Consider the following 20,358-nt stretch of genomic DNA (forward strand, 5'->3'; position numbering starts at 1 on the left):
CTATTAGTATAGTACATAATTATAATAATAATTATCAAATCACATATTACCCGGTCTTAAGATCCAGCTAGGCAAAGCAGGTAATATAATCACAAGGGAACTTTGTGAATTTAAAGGTTATACTTAATTTATAGACTCCCACGGGTTCACGTTTTTGTTTAAATTTTGAAATTACTTCACATTCAAAGAATCATCGCTTTACATAATAAATCAAAATGGCCATCAACAGAGTTACTTTTGGCTTAGATAGATTCTCATTTTACCCTTTAATGAAGAAGTGGAGGATTGGTGACGCTGTGTTAATCCCAGTGTATTCTTGATTAATTCCTCAGTTTATTATATTGGGACACCTTTTGAAAGACAATTCTTTATCAATGATCTTACCATAAACCACCCATTTGCTGAACACGAGAGGGTACCGAATGAACACAACATATTTTATTCATTAGCAATTCCAATCATTGTCATTTTAGCATTAACTGCAACAATAGGACACCCTAAACACAAACTTTATTTGGGTTACATTTCTGTCTTAGGGCTACTAGTATCTTTTTTCGTTAATGGATTGGTAACTGATGCTTTGAAAAATTGGATTGGAAGACATAGACCTGATTTCATTTCAAGATGTATTCCAAAAGAAGGTACTCCTTTGAATACATTAGTTTTTGCTAAAGATGTATGCACAACTACAAACTTAGAAAAATTAGCAGATGGTTTCAGAACTACACCTTCTGGTCATTCAAGCACAGCTTTCTCAGGGCTAGGTTATTTGACACTTTGGCTTTATGGTCAATTTTTAACTGAACATCCATTGACTGGTTCTTGGAGAAAAGTTTTGGCTAGTGTTCCTGCATTTGGTGCTATTTTAATTGCATTATCAAGAACTGAAGATTATAGACATCATTTCATTGATGTAATATTAGGCAGTATTATCGGTATCACAATAGCCTATTGGTCATACAGAAGAAACTTCCCAGAACTAACAAGTTTAACCCCCTTCAAACCCCATTTGGATGATAGTGATGCTGGTGCAGAGGAAATTAAGATTTTGAAAGCTGATAGAGGCGAAGATGCTAATTCTCATCTCCTACAAACCCATGATCTCGAGACTAACAATTAGGTAAATCTGTTACTGTTTGTTGACCATAAAGAGTCGCATAAATGTATTTTTTAACTGGTTTTAACTTCTCACTACAAATGTAGAATGTACACACAAATGAATATGAACATAAACATAACAACTAGCTGTGCGACGTGACTCATTCTGCACCAGTGTCTTCTCGTTTAGTTATTGACTCATACAATTAGTTCTTGACTCATACATACTAAATCCTAAATCCTAAGCTACTTTTGTGGAATCCGCGAACTGAAGTACGGTTGGTATGGCACACAAATTTTTAAAGTAGTACAGAAGAGCATAACTGATTTAACTTCACAAATATACTTCTTTAATACACCCCTAAAAACCTCTTGTATCAATTCAAAGGGTTTACCAACAATTCAATTGACAATCATCCAGTCACACTACTAAGCCAGATCTTGTACCGCTGCAAGCATATCTTTATTTCTGTTTATATTTTTGAAAGGCAACAAAAGATGTCATTCTAAGTGGTAAAATTGGTAAGTATTAACACATAAGTTATGGGCGCTAAAGTCATGTTACTAAAACTACAACGAAGGACCACTTTTATACAAAGAATATAATCTTGAAGATCTCATATATTATACATTTGATCATCCACTTTTTTTTGTGACATTGAAAGGAGTTACAACATTATCAAATAATCCAATAAAATTAAACTGATTCGTCAAGTCAAGATGACTGAAGCTCATTCACTTGAAGACTATTATGAAATCCAAGAAAATGAAGTTCATGCGCTAGAATCAATTTATATGCAAGATTTCACCCTGAGAACTGATAGTAAATCAGCTTGGAATAAGAAACCATCTCCTAAATTTGAAGTCAATTTGTACTCAACAGATGAAGACCCAAGAACTTCTCTAACACTTTACGTCGAATTAACCCCAACTTATCCACTGACAGTTCCAATCTTAAAAATCAAGGATCCACAACACCTTTTAGCTAGCCAAGTATCATCATTAGAGAAATTCATTAAAAAGAAGTGCAATGAATTATTAGGTATGGAAATGATTTTCGATATCTGTCAACACATTTCAGACCAATTAAATGTTTTCCAGAAAGGTGTGAATACAAACTCTTTGGAAGATGATAGGGTGCTGAGAATCCAGAAAGAACAAGCCAAAATAAATGCACAAGAAAAACAGATGGCTGCTCGTGAAGAAGCCAATAAATTGAAAGATTTAGAAAGAACTAACAATTTGATAGCCAAAGAAATCGAGAAGAGAGGTAAAAATATAGAAAATGATCTTGGATTAAAAAATCAACGCATCGATCCAGTGGATGACTCTTTGATGTATCCACCCCGTGAGCTAATAGACTCTGGTGAGGCATTTGTGTTTGATAGAGTAATAAGTGCAAGACTCTCAAATAAAGGTTCAGTGCAATTCAAAGCCGTTACATTCTGCCTAAGCTCAAAGCCTGAAAGTATGTTATCATTTGGAAAACAATCAATTGTTAAACCTTATCTACATCCATCGATTGAAGAAAGTAAGATTTATAAAAAAAGTTTTAAAAAAATTGAAGATGAATCATTATTCTATTTGACTGAGATTGACCTTGAAAATCCATATTTTGGTACATCAGCAGGCAAAAAAGAAATACAAGACCTAGAAAAAGAATTAGAAAGCGTTGTGGAGTTTAGACATGAAAATGTTCTTTCATTATATGCATATAGCATTGAGCCAATCCCAGCTACAAAACCTGGATATTTCTCAATCAAATTACTTACGGAATACTCATCTTTGGGAAGCTTAGAAGATCTTCTTGTGACAATAAGATTTGCAAATTTGGCATCAGCAAGGTCTTGGATAATTCAACTAATTGAAGGTTTAGAGCAGTTGCACAAAATTGGTCTCATACATAAGTATATCAACATCACTTCTGTTTGTCTATTTAATGATAGGTCTATTGATGCTGTCACCGCAAAACTCAAACATCCTACTTATGGTTATAGGCTATTGAATTTGATAAGCAAGCACCCAAACAAATCAGTATCATCTGAAATGAAGACAATTCATAATGATTGGCTTGCGCCAGAGTTGAAAAAAAATAGTGAACCACAAAGAAAATCTGATGTATGGAATCTTGGTCTTTTGTTTATTGAGCTCATAGTTGGAACTGAAGCAATCAATGAATACGATGGCCCGTCTGATTTCCTCAGCTCCGTCCCACTTGATGATTCTTTGAAAGAGTTCATAAAATGGATTTTTATTGAAAACCAACGAAAAAGACCTTCTCCAATGCAGCTTTTAACTTCAAAGTTCATTAGAACAAATATTGATAAACCAAATCCTAACTTATTTTCTGGGTCGATGAACTCATATGAAGAAGAATTTGGAACCCCAACGATGGCCAGTAGTCACTCCATCCAGTCTAATATTTCATCTCGTCAACCTAGAAGAAGTTTCAATAATGGTCCAAGAATGCCATACACTAATAATGTTAAATCAAGATATAACCATGACTTCGAAGAAAGCATCGTGCTGGGATCAGGTGCATTTGGTAAAGTTGTCAAAGCTAGAAACAAATTAGATGGTCGTTTCTATGCAATTAAAAAAATCAAACATAAAGACAATAAACTGTCAAACATTTTAAATGAGGTTATGCTTTTAGCGAGGTTAACTCATCAATATGTCATCAGATACTATGCTGCTTGGCTTGAGGAAGAGGTAGATGAGTCAGTTTTTGATGACAATGAAGGTGAAGCTATAAAAAGCAGTGGAAATAGTGGAAGCAATAGAAGTGATATAAGCAATGGGAGTAGTACAGAAGAAGAAGAAGAGGAAGAAGAAGAAGAGGAAGAAGAAGAAGAGGAAGAAGAAGAAGAAGAAGAAGAAGAAGAAGAAGAAGACCACGAGGATAAAAATGCTGGAGTTGATGAAAATATAGAATTTGAGCTGAGCACCTCCAACTTCACAAGACCATGCTTAAACAAAAATCCTACATTGGACTTTATCTCTAACTCAATGCAAGATGATGGTATAGAATTTGGTTATGATTCAGGTGAACGAGATGAAGCTAATAATGGTAATGGATATGAAAAAACACCCGAGCGTTCAAAATCAACCAAAACCTCTATTAAGAAATCCAATAAGAAAAAGAAGAAGAGCACTTTGTTTATTCAGATGGAATACTGCGAGAATCGCACACTTCATAACCTTATAACTGATAGCATCATTAGTAAAGATGATTACTTTAGATTATTAAGAGAAATTTTGGAGGCGTTAAGTCATATCCATGCACAAGGAATTATCCATAGAGACTTGAAGCCAATGAATATCTTTATTGATGAATCCGGAAGTATCAAATTGGGGGATTTTGGACTTGCCAAAAATGTACATAGTTCCCTTTCAAAACTGGAAAAAGCACCTTATCATGCTTCAGAGGATTTAACATCTGATGTTGGTACAGCTTCATATGCTGCTAATGAAGTTCTGTCATCTAAAGGTCGCTATGATTCCAAGGTGGATATGTATTCTTTGGGTATAATTTTTTTTGAGATGATATACAAGTTAAATACAAGAATGGAAAGAGCTATGGTTCTAAATAAATTGAGAAATCCAAGTATTGAGTTTCCTCCAGACTTTACAACGTCAAAGTATCCAACAGAAAGAAAAATCATCAGAATGTTATTAGATCATGATCCCAAAGCGCGTCCTTCTGCCGATGAGCTATTGAAGTCTGGTATATTGCCGGTTAAAGAACAGAATCAGGTTGTTAAAGAAGCATTGAAAAATTTAGCAGATCCATCATCCCCATGGCAAGCTCAAGTTAGAGAAACATTATTCAACCAACCATACAATTTGGCAAATGACATACTATTTGATAAAAAACGTGAGAGCCCTGGTGTATCAAAACACCTTCTCAATGTTCAGATGGTGAATGAAATTACCAAGATATTCCACAAACATGGTGCCACTGAGACACATGAGCCTCCCTTGATTTTCCCAAAGTCACCACTATATTCTATGCAAAATGTATATGAAGTTCTTGATAAGACAGGAACGGTTCTACAATTGGCTTATGATTTGACACTCCCAATGGCAAGATATTTATCGAAATGTAATTCAAGGCTAGAGAAACTTTTCAGAATTGAATATGTCTATCGCCCAGATCCTGGTAATTCAAGTGCAGAGCCTGCAAAATTTGCAGAAATTGATTTTGATGTTATTAGTTCTGACTCTTCGGATTTAGCCTTTCATGACGCTGAAGCCATAAAAGTTATTGATGAAGTTGTTTCTATTTTTCCTGTGTTCACAAAGTCATCCACTGCTTTTATAATAAATCATTGTGGTATTTTGGATCTAATTTTTGACTTTTGCGGAATTGATAAAGCACAAAGACCCATTATTAGCAACACGTTATCTCAAGTTGGTTTCAACAAGACTTTTAAGAAAGCTAAAGAGGAATTAAAGATTCAGTTGAATATAACATCTACCGCTCTACATGATCTTGAACAATTTGATTTCAGGTTGAATCTTGAACATACTAAAACAAGACTTCATAAATTGATGATAGATAGTTCACACTTGAGCAAAATTGATTCATACCTTTCATATTTATCCACTGTGATGAGTTACATAAAACAGCTTGGGGTTGAAACACCAGTTTACTTCTCTCCTTTGAGTAATTACAATGCTGCTTTTTATAACAATGGTATTATGTTTCAAGCAGTAAACGAAGGAAAAAGACCATCGATCATTGCTGCTGGTGGTCGTTATGATAGTCTAATATCATATTTGTCAACACCTTCAAGTGATAAAAGCTTTCATTTACAGCATGCTGTTGGGTTTAATTTGGCATGTGAGAAATTATTCAGTTCTATGCAATCATTTTTGAAAGTAGAAAGTACCAAGAAAAGTATCTCAAGACCCAAGAAAAATAACTTGAAAGAAATTGACTCAAAAGTCGAATGGAAGCCAAAAAGATGTGAAGTTTTGGTGTCAAGGTTAAGTGCTTCTTTGTGGAAATCATATGGTCTTGAAATCCTCAGAAAACTTTGGTCGAATAATATCTCTGCTGACATTTTGAAAACCACCCATGGTATTGATGACATTTTGACTGCTGCTCAAACTGATGGTGTAAGATGGGTTGTTTTAGTGAAACAACAACAAGCAGCCTCTCATGCAGTGAATAAGAAGAAGTATAAACCATTGAAGCTCAAGAACATCGAAAGCTCAACAGATTATGATGTTGATATTGAGGAGCTTTTGGCAATTGTACAAACTGACATTTCAGAGAGAAATTCAGGTGTTAGTCAAAGCCTTATTGGTAACCCACCAGGCTCATCAGGTCAAGACTTTTATCATAATGATAATTCGTCGGACGAAAGTTTATCAGCCAGCATGTCACAATCATTAAACTTGAGTGAGCAAAAAGTCAATCATATATCAAATGATGTAACAAAAAGCTCAAAGAAACCTCATAAAAAGGATAGATGGTCTATCGAAGAAAGCGCCAGAAAAGCCAGCAATGCTATTATTACTGGATTGAATAATACACCTGTTATTACTATTGACCCAGTTAGAGATGAAGTTTTGGAAATGATGTCCATAACATCAGTTTCTCAAAAAGATGAATGGATCAGAAAAGTTAACGGTGTCTCCAATTCCGTTCCAAGAACGTTTGCTACAGCTATTTTCAATGCTTTATCCAAAGAAGCAGCAAAGGGAACTAAATGGGTGATTGTCCACTGTCCTAAAACCGGTCAATCTTGCATCTGTGACTTACAAAGATGATCAATCAGATAAACTGTATACTATTAGAAGCTGATACTAGAACGAATTCATGATTAATATTATTAAATAAAGCAGATTGTAGTATTTGTATAGACTAAACAAATAGTGAGGCCAATATGATGTATACTGCTATCATTATGTAATATCTGACAAATGTTGATTTTGGGTTTTCGACGTGAGCTTAGCGCGAGCGGCCCCAGGAATTTAGGATCTTTTTATCAATCATCTCCTATTTCCTATTTCACACGTAAACTTGATCATCAAATACATTCTAAAATTGATTAAATAAGTTCTGGCTATTAATAAACAGACTCTTTTAACTGAGATATTTATCAGATAAATTGAATCTAGTCAACCGACAGAATAATTGAGAATTTGTTCATCAAAAACAAGATTATGGCAAGCAAGGAACCACCATTTAAGGTGGAAGCTCTTTATGAATATAAATCTGATTATGAAGATGATTTAAACTTTCCAGCTGGTCAATTGATCACAGTAACTACAGTTGAAGATGATGAATGGTACAGTGGTACTTATATTAGTACCAATGGTGCTGAACAAAGTGGTATGTTTCCAAAAAACTTCGTCCAACCTGTCAAAGAAACAGCCATCAACGCCTCATCAGAAACTCGTTCAAGCTTGGGAAAGCCACAAGACGTCTCAGTACAAGATGAAACTCAGATTGAAGACCAATCTGCATCTACTGCTACTACTTCAGGCATTGAAAAGGATAAAACACCAGAAAACCCAGTCATTTCAAAAGAGCAAACTGACGGAGAACAGCTGGAACACGCTGTCAAGGAAGCAAAAAAGGACAGTATTACAGAATCCAAAGAATCTGCACCTTTTACTCCAAAAGGATTGAGCTCCAGAATATCAACATTTGATACTGAAAAATCCACGCCTTTGTCCAATGCAAGCACAAAAAAAGAAACTGCTCCATACAACCAGTCATTAAAAGGGGTTGCTTCATCATATATTCCACCATCTTTAGGTTCAAACAAAGAAGTTACATCTAAAACGAAACCTGACTTTTCACACTCTTCTTATGTTCCACCTCCTTTAAAGAAAGACACACCAAAATCGTCATCAATTGATCAATCTAAAAGTGATTTTCAACCAGAAGTTGTGAAACCAACAACTTCTTTCCGTGAAGAACCTCAAGAGGAAGAAGGACCTAAGTTGAGTCTTAAAGAAAGAATTGCACTATTACAACAAAAACAAAAAGAAGAAGCTGAAAGAGAAGCTGAAGCTCAAAGAAAGAAACAAGAAAAGAAAGAATCACAAAAGAAAATTGCTGCTACAGTTGCTACACCTAGTGCTGTCGAACATGATATTGATTCTGTTAGTTTAAAAGAAGATTTACCATCTGAACCAAGCTCTCAAAAAATTGAGGATCCAGATATTCATCTTGAGGCCCAATCTGTTCCAAGTGAATCTGAAGCACCTAAAGATGAGGATCTTTTAAAGGCCAAAAAAACCAAGGAACCAGAAGAAGATGATAATGAAAAAGAAAAAGAAATTGACAATGAAGAGGAAGAAGATGAAGAAGAGGAAGAAGAAGAAGATAGCGAAGAGGCAAGAAGAGCAGCTTTAAGAGAAAGAATGGCAAAATTATCTGGTGCTGGTATGTATGGTGGTTTTAATCCATTTGCTGCACCTGGTGCTGGAGTTCCACCAAAGAAGACATCAACAAAGAAAAAGTCAAATTCCAAAGATCAAGAGGAAACCATACCACAAGCTGCCCCTATTCCTATAATTCCAATGGGAGGCGGTGCTCCACAACTTCCTGAAGCTTTACAAAGAAAAAATACAACTTCAAGTGCAGCGGAACATGAAAATGAGAGAGATCTTGAAACTGAAGCACCAGAAGATGAAGAAGCAGATACTGAAGTTGGTGAAGGAAAAGATCTGGACGATAATTTGCCAGTTAAGAGTTCTGCTGCCGATATTTCATCCTTACAAGCTCCACCAATCGTTCCAAGAAGAAAGAGTGAACCAGTTGCCGATGATGAATCATTCCAATCTGCATCTGAATCAGTAGGGGAAAACAAAGCTGATAATTCAGCTCTGAATGATCTATTGGATAACAGAAACTTTAATACAGAATCTGCAATTGAAGGTGATGATGAAGCTGAAAAGATTAGTTCCGATGAGGGTTTCACATTTGCTGATAGGGAGAAAGAAAGAAAAGAAAAAGTTATACCACGTATTATTGACTCAAATTTAGATCCAACTTCAAGCCAATTTGCCTCAGATTACACTACTGGATATGAATCAGATGATGATACCCAATTACCTGTTACCGAAGATAAAGCAGAGATTAGCACACCAACAGTTCCACCTCCACCACCTATTGCACCAAAAGTTCCACCTCCACCACCAACTGGTAATACAGATCCTCTTTCTCAAGTCTCACTAGAATCTTTATCAATCAATGAAAATCCTAAATCTACTGAAACCACAAGATCAATTCCACCAATTCCACCAATTGGAACTTCTCAATTGTCAGGAACTTCAGATCTAGGGGCACCAACAAAAGTTCCACCACCTCCTCCAAGTTTTGAAGCGCCCGAATTACAATCCAAAGCTGAAGATATGGTACCACAAATTTCAACAAGAGAAAGAGCACCACCACCACCACCACCATCTATTCCAGCTCCACCAATAAGTCCAGAGCACGAGTTCACCCCAAGCAAACCATCTAGACGTTCTTCAAGTATTCATAGTCAAAGAAGTCAAAGAAGCTTCCGTGATCCACCTCCAGTTCCACAATCACCAATTGATGCTAGTGGTTCACCTCAATTACCAAGTAACGCCCCTCCAGGTATAAAATCAGCATCAACTTTTGATTCCTTCGCCTCCACTAATTCTTCAGTTCCAAGTCCTACAGTCAGAAGAACATCAACATTACCTACAATCCCAGATCCATCAAGTGCTAATGATTCAATTTTTAGCTCAGGTTCAAAAGGTGGTCTTAACCTTGATATTGCAAGTGGTTGGTGGTTGAAAAAGAATGAATTGCCTCCAAAGTTACAAGCAAGAGTTGACAAAGATTTAATTTTTGAAGTTGATGAACACGTTGTGAATAGAAGAGGTGGTAAGAAATTAGTTTTGAAAGATTACTATATTTTGAATCAAGATAACTCACAAACTGTCTTACACGCTGTTTTTGATCCAAATGATGCTGAAAATACAATTTCGATTTCTGAAACTTTAGAAACCCCACCAAATGTCGATAAAGCCCAATTGGATAAATACTCCACCACATTTGGTTATCAAATCTTCCAAGTTGCAACCAGATTAGTCAACCAAAATGTTAAAGAGCCATTAGTTCCATTAGTTTTATCTCAAGTTCCAGGTATTTTGAAACCAATTGGATTAAGAAGTTATGGTGCTGTTATTTATTCTAATTCAAACAACACAGAAGTTCATCAAACTGAAGATTTTAAACCAGGTGATATTATTGCTATTAACAAAGCTAAATTTCAAGGCCATAATAAATTACACCAAAAAATTGTTTATGATGTTGGTAACAGTGGTGCACCTTTTGCTGCTGTAATTACTGAATTTGATGAAAATAAAAGAAAATTCCGTGTGATTGAAGCAGATGCAAATGGTAAAGTTAAACACGCTTCTTACAAACCTTCAGATATGAAATCTGGTAAGATTAAAGTTTTCAGAGTTGTTAGCAGAGATTTTGTTAATTGGAATTGAAATATTCCATTGTAATACTAGTATATAAATTCGGATATTCATATAAGATTTATTGAAATATTGATGTCGACACGTCCTAAATGTGTATACATGTAGAATTATATATTATTTTCATACATTAAATCATTAACTTTCATTTTAGGTGAATGCTATTTATATATGTGAGTTGAAGAATATAGACTCATCTAAAGGTTATACTCCTAAAACCAACTTTTGCTTTTCTATATATATGTACAAGATAATTATGCTGATTTGATTTTTTGTGCAAATTCCAAAGCGTCCTCTGCAAATTTTTTAAATTCTTCAGGTTTCATTTCTTCAGTATCACCAACAAGTAGAAGTTCAGTTGTTGTACCACCTAAAGCACCACCTTCCACATCAGCAAATTGTAATAATCTATCTTTGAACTCAAATGTCAAATGTTTTCTATAAGCCATACTGACATAATCATATTTAACTGGATTTTCAAAACCTGGAATATTAACTTCAACACTTTTTGGAATGTAAACTTTATGTTTTTGACCAACTTGAATTTCACAATTTTTGATGAAATCTTTAATACCAGGTTGATCATCTAACCAAATATCATCACCTTCAAAAGGTTTTGATAATGATTCAGTTTCAGAATTTAAAAATTTCAAATCTGTATTCAAATTTGGTAATGAAACATGACAATTTTTTTCACTTAAAACACGGAAAATTTGTAATGATTCTCTTGAAATTTTACCATATGGTAATTCAACCCAAAATTCTAATTGTGGATGTTTGAGGAAATCTTCATGATTTCCAAATGGGGATGGATATAGTTTCATTTGTGCATAATAATCATGAACATCTAAAGATTCATCATCTAATCTTGTACCTTGAGATTTTGCTTTTGCAATTTCTATGTCCTCTTCAGTTTCATAATCTTCTTCTTCAAATTCAGAAGTCTCAGTTGATTTTTTATTCAAACTTATCAGAACATCTTTTAAATGAGGTAATTGAGTTTGGAAAATTGTTGGTGGGTTTTCAGAATCTGTTTTGGATTTATCAAGCAATATATTACCGAAAGTAACAGCAGTGACGGTTTTTTTATCATCTGTTACTTGATCAGCTGTATTTTGTGAATTGTATAATGATTTATAAATATCTTGGTATGGAATTGTTGGTAATGCTGGTGGAACACCGGTTGTTAAAGACAGTGGTCTTTTTGGTTCTTTAAGACGTACCCATTCTTTAGATCTATAATTCCAAGGTAATGAAAAATTTAATGAATAATCATAAAATTTAGCTAATGAATTCTTCCAATTTCCTATTAGTGTGGTTTTAGAGAAATGATTATGACCCAGAGCACCAACAATTAATCTTTTGGCTAAATCAAACCTTTTTGAACCCAATGCAGACATTGTGTATTTAGTAACATCGTTACGATATTGAATTGGGCTTGATGATGATGTATCAGCTTGGAAATAAACACCCGCTAGTCTTTGAATTTCATCTATTGGAATTTGAACACCAAATTTCTCTGCTAAATAGTTGACATTTTCAATATTCAAATCTTCTTTTTTCAAGTTATTAAATACATTTTGTAATGCTAATTCAATATATTGAACATGAGGTTCACTTGCACGAACAACTAATTGATATTCTTCTGGGATTAAAATAACTTGAACATTTGATCTTAACCATTGTTGAATAGTATTTTGAATCAATAATAAGAAAATTTTGACATTGTCTAATTCGAAAGTTCTTTCAATCAATAAATCTGATTCTGCGTTTAATTCCTTAGATTTCTCAAGTTTCCAACAATCATCTAATAACAAATTGATTAATACTTTTTTTGTTTTGGATTTATACTTGATGTCTGGATAAAATTTAGCGAAAAAACCTTTGATTTGACTTAGAGAATAAGCATCTGAGATATCATTTTTGATTTGTTCATATCTATTAATTGATACTATTGAATTACTAGGTTTAATATATTGAATACTTGAACTGATTTGATCTTCAGTAACATTACTTTTGAATTGTAATAATTTTTTTCTTGAGTTTTCTAATTCAACAGCATCTAAAATGAAAAAACCTGGTTCTCTATTTGTGACTGGTTTTGGTTTTTTCCCCAAAATGTTTGAGTTTCTAGCATTCAATATCACAAGATTTGGTCTTTGATGTGGAAGTTTTTTACCTTTACCTTTGATATAAGGGATTGTATTATGACTGTCATGTATAGTATTGATATTTGAGTTTATATTTGTATTGGTATTTGTGTCAACAGTTACACTATCACTTGTATCAACGGTTGTATCTGGGTTTGTATTGACTGTGTCTGGTTTTATATCAACTGTTGTATCAACTTCCGAATCTGTTTGTTTAATTATTGTACTTGCAAGAGGTGATATATTCGAGGGTATATCCTCCTGAAGAGCCCTGGAGAATGTATGGAACGCTCTTCTTCTTAAACAAGCAGAGAACATGACCGTGGTGGATGTCTTTAGGGTATTTGTATTTTAGTGGAGTAAACAAATGTTTAGAATTCAATATTCAAGATGAGATTGAATAATTTTTTTTATTATGATGATTATGTAATATTCGTGGCTTTACTGACTAAGCACAGCACCAATTAAAGTATTATATATTCGATATCGGTCGTACTGAAGATTTTGTATAAGCCAATTATTCGATAAGAGTAATTAGTGAAAGACTACGATTATTAAATTATCTTAAATCATATAAATCATTAATTAAAGGTATATAAAATCAAGAAACTGAATATCAAAAGTTAATCCGGAATATCAACATTTGTATATGTGTAATATATAAGTCATGAAAAGCGTGAATTGATGCAAAAAGATTGTGATATTATTAAATTGTAGTATCAAATGAATATTTATTCTTCTTGAGCAGCAGTCATTGGTTCTGCTGGAAGGTATGTTGTTATACCACCAGTAGCTTTAACAAAATATGCAGCAGCATGAGGCCAGAATAAAATAGAACCGACTAAAGTACCCCATTGAAGCACTCTTGGAACTCTACCAGCAATAATAGTCATGAAATGTTTGACATTTGATTGGTTGATGGTGAATCTAATTTGTTTTGGAGCTTGAGTTTTCAAAGCTTGACCAGATAAAGCGATGGTTGATCTTAAAATTGGTGAAGTAAACATTGTAATTGTAATTGAGTTATTGAGTATTGATTGTAATCTATGAAGATTGATGATGATAAGAAGGAATTGAGTTTGAACATGATTAAGAGGAACTAGACATGGTTTATATACTTTTTTCCCAGTTATCTGAGGAGAAGCATGTTAATCTTAAAATAATTCTCAAACACTGAACACAGAATTCAAAGTTAGATAATTGTGGTTCGGTCATTGCATTCAAAATTGATGATTTCCTTTAAAAAAATCAGGTTACTTTTATGGTGCGCGTACCGTCTTTTGAAATCCCATACTGAAAGACTGAAAGACACAAATTGAAATTCACAATTCTTAGACAGCAATAATTCATAATCAATTGAAGATCTATATCATTAGATAGTTTAATTGATGAAGGATATGATAATGTCATTTGTTTGATCTTCAATTGGCTGTGAACTGGTTCATATTCAATAGTTTGATAGAAAACCGGGATCCCAGCGAAAGCGAAAAAATCTCGTGATAATTTTGACTCAAATTTTAAACATGAGACCTTCGTTTTAATCGTACCACTTGAAGAAACCACCAATAATATCGACACTAAAAACATGACTCCCTGTACTCTCCATTAAAATAACTGCACACTGCGTACACTAAATTGAAATCCCACCCTACATTCCCCTAAATAAACGTGTATCTGTAGTTTGTATACCCACGTTATTCATTATTCGCTAAACCTCCATTCGAACCTCGTCTGTTGCACATTTTGATATACATTTTCTATGAATTTCTTTTTTTCTTAACCGTTTTAAATCTTCACGTCAAAAAGTTTCAATACATGTCTCTTACAATTTCTAAAAACAAAAACAAAATCTTTATTGTAAATTCTGGAAAATACCAATGGATGATTCAATGAACTCATCCTATATTATCAAAAATGGATTAAGGAAAGTTGTCCCTTACTACGATATCAATTCAACAAGAGCTAAAGGTCATTGGTTTGGTAGAAAAGTTATAGATCTATTGAGTGGTGAGTTCAGAACTAGAGGTCTAGACTATTATGTATGTGGAGATATGAAAATTCATTAGATAAAATCCAATTTTACAAATATTAACTTTAATAACTTCACAGCTTCAACAAATTGATAAAGGATTTGTCACAGTTAATAGAAAAGGTACACTTATTACTGGACGCGCAGTTACTCATCTTCAATTACAAGGTCATGATATATTAAGTACAAAATCTCATTTACATGAAGCTCCAGTTGTTTATCAAGAATCAATACCTGTGATATATCAAGATGAGAAGATAATAGTGATAAATAAACCTTCAAGTATACCAACACATCCAACTGGGAGATATGTTAAGAACTCTATAACTGAATTATTAAAACTACAAGAGAATTTAACATCTTTATATCCATGTTATAGATTGGATAGATTAACTTCTGGTGTTTTAATATTATCTAAAGATTCAAAAACTTCTGGAGAAATACATGATAAAGTACGAGAAAAAGGTGTTGTAAAACATTATGTTGCTAGAGTTACTGGTAAATTCCCAGAGTAAGTTTTCAATTATACTTTATATTTTAATTTTTTTGAACTGATTTCATTTATTAACTTTTATTTTTTAGTAATGTGATTTGTGATAGAGATGTTTTCCATGTTGATCCTAAAAAAACATATGAGTTTGGTAAAGGTGTTAAAAAGGAAGCATTAACAGTTTTTGAAAGATTAAAATATAATGAAGAATTGAATGAATCAATTGTTTTATGTAAACCACAAACAGGTAGAACTCATCAAATTAGAATTCATTTAAATTTTTTAAAACATCCCATAATAAATGATCCATTATATGGACCAAATGGATCTAAAATACGATCAAAAATTATAAATTCTGATGAAGTTTCTCCAGAAGATTATGAAATTTTAAGAAAAGAATATAAACAAGATTTCCAAAAATTGATTTATGAATCAACTTGTGATGAATGTGGTTATATAAGTTATAAAGATGAATCAGCGGAAAATATGATTATGTGGTTACATGCTCTTAAATATGGTACTAAAGATGGTGAATGGAGTTTTGAAACTGAATTACCTTCATGGGCTGAGATATAAAAACTTTACATGGAGCTACTTTGAAAATTAATTGTAAATAAGTATAAAAATCATTAATTCATTTTATATATATAAATAATTAGGTCAATAGAAGGTCATAAAATTGATAACCCATTTTCATTTAATCATTCTTCAGCAGAAACATTTGGTAAAGGAGTTACAAAATTAGTAATACCAGCAACATTTTCAAAAAAAGCAGATACTTCAAATGGCCATAAGACAACAGTACCGACAATAACAGAAAATTCAATTATTCTTCTTGGTGTTGTATCTTTTAATATACTAATGATGTGTTTAGAACTTGATGAATTTGGAGTTGATGTTAATGGTTTTGATGTTTGTTTTTTGATAAATTGAGAACCTTGATTTCTTAAAACATGAGTGAAAAACATTGTAAAGGTTTATTAAATCTATTGATATTGGATTGGAAATTTATTAATTGTTATATAGATCTACACTAGAACACAATATTAAGGAGTATCAGGATCTTCAACATGCTTTATATACTTTTTATCCACATCAACTAACAAGCACGCAACTATATTGCTAAATCTTATGATAATATACGTCACAACCAATAAAAGAACCACTATTGCTAATTCGCAAAGACCAAATGTGTATAAGGTATTATCTCATCACTTTAAAGTTTATACCCCATTCGAACTCCGATGTTTGCATTTTTTAATTTTCTCCGAAAAAAGAAAACTGTGGAGTGGGTTAACAGAAATATTTATTAATATAGATCTGGCGCGGTTGAAAGTTGAAAGTTAAAACATAAACTAAAACTTTTAGAGATAGCCGCCATCAACTCCATATTCAATTAAATATATTACCAAAAGAGATCGTATGACTTTATTACAGTAAGGATATGATCAAATTGCTATTCAGAACTGAAGGAACAGTAGAGATATCAGCTGCTACAGATTTTTTCCATATAATTCAAGGTCATATAATTCGTTAAATAAACAGCTTTAATGATGATATTCTCATTTGAATATTAGCATCTTAGTTCCAAAAAGTGTATTGTTAATCTGCTTCAGCGGCAACATTTGGTTGAGGTGTCAAGAAAGTTGTAAGACCAACAGTAGTAAAAAAACGAACAACTTCAACAGGCCAGAAACCGACAATATAAAATGTGATAATACCACCAATAATCCTTCCGGGAACTCTATCTTTCATAATACTGAGGTAATGTCTAGTGCTTGAAAAGGCAGGATTTGGTTTAACTGATTTAACTTGTTGTTTGGCGGCTTGGACTGAAGTCGATGCAGCTGATCTTAACACTGGTGATAATCTGAACATTTTATGATGTTTATATTGTAGGTAATTGATTTAATTAATTTGGGAAATTGTGCTATGCTTTTTTGATATATATCAACGTACGATAATAAAGGGAATCAACATCATTTATATACTCAAATACATTATCCAAAGCCCATCAAATATTCTATGACTTACTCGATTTGATCTATACCACTGTCAGGCGCTGTCCAATAGAAACCCTTTAAAAGCTGTTATTTCTAAGCTTAATCCAAACCCCTCGTCAATAATACAGCGCTCCATGTGTCTTTATGCGTTTTTACAAGATCTGTTTCGACTCGGTTTTCTAAGCTTGGTTTTCTTCGCTAAAATTGTGTCAAAAATCTCACAGTGCTTTATTCCAAACATGTATATTTCAACAATAAGATGGCGCTTGAGTTGTATGTACATGTCGTGTATACTTCAGCTCAAACAAACGAAGAGTATTGTTAATTGATACACCTTGAGTCTTATAGTATCAAAATTCTCATAGAATAGTAAGAATGCGTATTTGAAATTTGAAAAACATGGGCTTTGAAAATCTTGTTTAAGGTTTCCAAAGGACTGAGAACTTACAAAGTTGAAGCATGATTCTGATTTGAATTATAAGAAAGCATAGATTAGCCGTTATCTATAATATCTATCAAATTCTAATTTATATACATGTTATTCTTTTTAGTGAGTACTTTTATATACATTTAATATTTCAAATGCTTAATAATTTTTTGAATTCTTGGGGAAAGAGAACTCAACTTTCCAGACTCAATCATTTTGACAGCTTTATCATATCTAGCCTTTTCGGCTTCCTTTTCCATGATCTCGAGATTGATTGAATACTGGGTCTCTGATTTTGTTTTTGGTATATAATCATCATCATAATCATCTTCATCCAAAAAATTCAAAATATCTGAAATCTGTTCTTTTTTACCTTTGAAAGGTCTTGTTTCCTTATTTTGACCCACTTTGGACTTTGAATGTATCACATTTGAAAAACATTTATTTGTTGGCTTCAATTGAACACCAGGTAACAAAGTCAATGGAGGAAAATTTTTGATCTTTATGGCAGAATCGATAACACTAGGATTGACCGATAAATTATGTCTTTTGGAAACTTTTATACAATGATTTTCTTTCTTGATTGCAGCATTCAAACTAGCTTTGATTTCATTTCTAAATGTCTCAATATATTGCTCTGTAGGAAAAAGTTTAACACGAAATGTATAAAAACCATCAAGACCATCTAATTCTTTGAAAGCTTTGAAAAATTCCTTCTTGATCAATCTTCTCCATTTCCATCTTATAAATGCATAATCACGAGGATAATATGAATGATTTAAAGTAAGTTTCTTTTTGTTATACATTTTATCAAATTCAACATCATTTAATAAAAATCCATCTTTATATTGAACTTTTATAGCAGGACGACTCTTTCTAAAATGTGATAATATATGTTCTGGTGGGAAGTAATCCAATTGAAAAAAGTCACATTGATAAACCGGTAATGTTTGAATTGGTAATTTTATACTCATCTGAAGGTCTGATACTATACCTTTTACTTCATATTCTGATTGAGCAATTGGCATATCTGGTGTAGCGTAGACTTTTGAATTTGGTGATGGTGTATAGAATGCTTTATAAGCTCTTATTGCTTTAGTTTCTTTCAAACCACCAATTGTATCATTCGATTCACTATGATTTAATCTTGATGAATGTTTCTCTTCAAATCTTTTTATTCTTTGAAATGCATTTAATGGTGTTATCTTTGGTGGTTTTATTGTTTTGTGAGGTTTCAACAATTGGAATTTATCTCCAACTAAAATTTGAACTTCTTTTGAAATTTGGGGTATGTAATTTGAAGCTTGTCGTATTGGATTCCTCTTTTTCTGCATTGATGCTAATGAGTTCACAGGATTTGAAGGGTTCGTACTCATGCTCCAAATTGAAGAATATTCATCCATAGGTTCATGTTGCTTTTCTAAAGCTTTTGCCCTTGCATTAAGTTCATCAAAAGTTTCTCTGGCTGCTTTGATATTGGCTTCCTTCTTGGCTTTCAGTTCAGCTATCTCATTTTGAAGTTGTATTGATCTTTGTTTAATGTTTAATGATTTTTTTAGTTGAGTCCTCACTATATTAGCCATCTTGAATTTTTGAGGTTGTTGGGTAGGGTATATAGATACAGCAGCACCATATGTTCTTTCTAATGCAAATAGAGTTTCGAGGTGGGCTTCAAATTTATCTTTAGAAGATATTACATGGCATTCAGATCAGAAGACCTATAAGTTTATAATTTTTCAGTATTTAATCCTTGACTTCCCGATTCGGAAACTAAAGTTAAAAAAATATATCATATCATACGTACTACAATTTTTCAAATTCTGTAAAAATACTTGACATATTATTCATATTTCATTACAATCATTAAGAGGTGAACCAAAAAACTAATTGGTATATTTACCTTCTCTTTCTTTCTTGATCTTGTCTTTCAAAGCTGAAACTTCTTCTTGAGTAGCATTATGAGAGATGTTTGTATTTTGATTGAATGGATTTTCTGGTGATTTTTCAAACTCTTTGAACAACAATTGTTTAACTTGTTGTAATCTAAGACCTGGGTTTTCTTTTCTAGCTTCTGGTAATCTACGTTCTTCAAATGCATTATAGGCAGCTTTAAATCTTCTTTCTGGATGTCTATCAATATCTTTATCTGAAACGGCACCTGATTTATTAGTCAAAGTCAAAGCTTCCAAGACACCATCAATACCAGATGCACTGATTTCTGAAGTTACTGGTTGGTCATTCAAGAAATCATCGATCTTACCAGCTCTTCTAGAGGCAACTTTATTGGCACCTCTGTTCTTGTTGTTTGCAGGTTTGGAAGGTAATGAAGCTTCTTCTTCTTTTAGCAAAGCTTCTCTTTCAGCTTTCTTCTTAGCAGCTTCGGCCTTCTTAGCAGCTTCGTCTTCCTTCTTTTTGTTACCTTTCTTAGAACCTTGTGCCCATTTATCTTCTTCGTCAGCTTCAGCTCTAGCTAATTCTTCAGCTTTCTTTTTGTTGGCGTTTTCAGCTTTTTTGGCGTTACCAGCCGCTTTCTTTGAGTTTTCACCAGCGTTTTTCTTTGCCATTGTGTAATTGAGTATAGATTGAACTTATTTCAAGTTTCTTTCACCACAATTGAGTCGTCGAAATGACTTTTGCAAAGTTGTTTAAATCTGAAAAATCGTCTTGACACACGA

At 33.1% G+C, this 20,358-nt stretch overlaps 10 protein-coding genes across 10 annotated transcripts; 4 read left to right on the forward strand and 6 right to left on the reverse strand.

The window, feature by feature from the left end:
• Positions 1 to 215: 215 nt before the first annotated feature.
• On the forward strand, positions 216 to 1,120 carry BN7_6684 (phosphatase PAP2 family protein; the record flags this gene model as incomplete). Its single annotated transcript, XM_011272757.1, has 2 exons — positions 216 to 310; positions 415 to 1,120. The coding sequence occupies 2 exons, from the start codon at positions 216 to 218 to the stop codon at positions 1,118 to 1,120; spliced, it is 801 nt and encodes a 266-aa protein (XP_011271059.1).
• A 698-nt stretch (positions 1,121 to 1,818) lies between these two features.
• Positions 1,819 to 6,879, forward strand: GCN2 (serine/threonine-protein kinase GCN2; the record flags this gene model as incomplete). Its single annotated transcript, XM_011272758.1, has 1 exon — positions 1,819 to 6,879. The coding sequence occupies one exon, from the start codon at positions 1,819 to 1,821 to the stop codon at positions 6,877 to 6,879; it is 5,061 nt and encodes a 1,686-aa protein (XP_011271060.1).
• Positions 6,880 to 7,275: 396 nt separating this feature from the next.
• On the forward strand, positions 7,276 to 10,596 carry BBC1 (Bbc1p; the record flags this gene model as incomplete). Its single annotated transcript, XM_011272759.1, has 1 exon — positions 7,276 to 10,596. One exon carries the CDS (start codon positions 7,276 to 7,278, stop codon positions 10,594 to 10,596), a length of 3,321 nt encoding a protein of 1,106 aa, XP_011271061.1.
• Positions 10,597 to 10,838: 242 nt separating this feature from the next.
• On the reverse strand, positions 10,839 to 13,052 carry SLS1 (Sls1p; the record flags this gene model as incomplete). The annotated part of the gene is made up of 1 exon (XM_011272760.1): positions 10,839 to 13,052. One exon carries the CDS (start codon positions 13,050 to 13,052, stop codon positions 10,839 to 10,841), a length of 2,214 nt encoding a protein of 737 aa, XP_011271062.1.
• Positions 13,053 to 13,465: 413 nt separating this feature from the next.
• Positions 13,466 to 13,741, reverse strand: BN7_6688 (uncharacterized protein; the record flags this gene model as incomplete). Its single annotated transcript, XM_011272761.1, has 1 exon — positions 13,466 to 13,741. The coding sequence occupies one exon, from the start codon at positions 13,739 to 13,741 to the stop codon at positions 13,466 to 13,468; it is 276 nt and encodes a 91-aa protein (XP_011271063.1).
• An 870-nt stretch (positions 13,742 to 14,611) lies between these two features.
• Positions 14,612 to 15,829, forward strand: BN7_6689 (pseudouridine synthase family protein; the record flags this gene model as incomplete). The annotated part of the gene is made up of 3 exons (XM_011272762.1): positions 14,612 to 14,773; positions 14,844 to 15,274; positions 15,346 to 15,829. 3 exons carry the CDS (start codon positions 14,612 to 14,614, stop codon positions 15,827 to 15,829), a joined length of 1,077 nt encoding a protein of 358 aa, XP_011271064.1.
• Positions 15,830 to 15,954: 125 nt separating this feature from the next.
• On the reverse strand, positions 15,955 to 16,221 carry BN7_6690 (uncharacterized protein; the record flags this gene model as incomplete). Its single annotated transcript, XM_011272763.1, has 1 exon — positions 15,955 to 16,221. One exon carries the CDS (start codon positions 16,219 to 16,221, stop codon positions 15,955 to 15,957), a length of 267 nt encoding a protein of 88 aa, XP_011271065.1.
• Positions 16,222 to 16,855: 634 nt separating this feature from the next.
• On the reverse strand, positions 16,856 to 17,131 carry BN7_6691 (uncharacterized protein; the record flags this gene model as incomplete). Its single annotated transcript, XM_011272764.1, has 1 exon — positions 16,856 to 17,131. The coding sequence occupies one exon, from the start codon at positions 17,129 to 17,131 to the stop codon at positions 16,856 to 16,858; it is 276 nt and encodes a 91-aa protein (XP_011271066.1).
• Positions 17,132 to 17,826: 695 nt separating this feature from the next.
• On the reverse strand, positions 17,827 to 19,266 carry PET130 (Pet130p; the record flags this gene model as incomplete). The annotated part of the gene is made up of 1 exon (XM_011272765.1): positions 17,827 to 19,266. One exon carries the CDS (start codon positions 19,264 to 19,266, stop codon positions 17,827 to 17,829), a length of 1,440 nt encoding a protein of 479 aa, XP_011271067.1.
• Positions 19,267 to 19,566: 300 nt separating this feature from the next.
• BN7_6693 (coiled-coil domain-containing protein 124) lies at positions 19,567 to 20,247 on the reverse strand (the record flags this gene model as incomplete). The annotated part of the gene is made up of 1 exon (XM_011272766.1): positions 19,567 to 20,247. The coding sequence occupies one exon, from the start codon at positions 20,245 to 20,247 to the stop codon at positions 19,567 to 19,569; it is 681 nt and encodes a 226-aa protein (XP_011271068.1).
• Between the last annotated feature and the right edge of the window lie 111 nt (positions 20,248 to 20,358).

Source organism: Wickerhamomyces ciferrii, contig 00306 (assembly GCF_000313485.1).
Source record: "Wickerhamomyces ciferrii WGS project CAIF00000000 data, strain NRRL Y-1031 F-60-10, contig 00306, whole genome shotgun sequence".
In the NCBI taxonomy this organism is placed as follows: Eukaryota; Fungi; Ascomycota; class Saccharomycetes; order Phaffomycetales; family Wickerhamomycetaceae; genus Hansenula; species Hansenula ciferrii.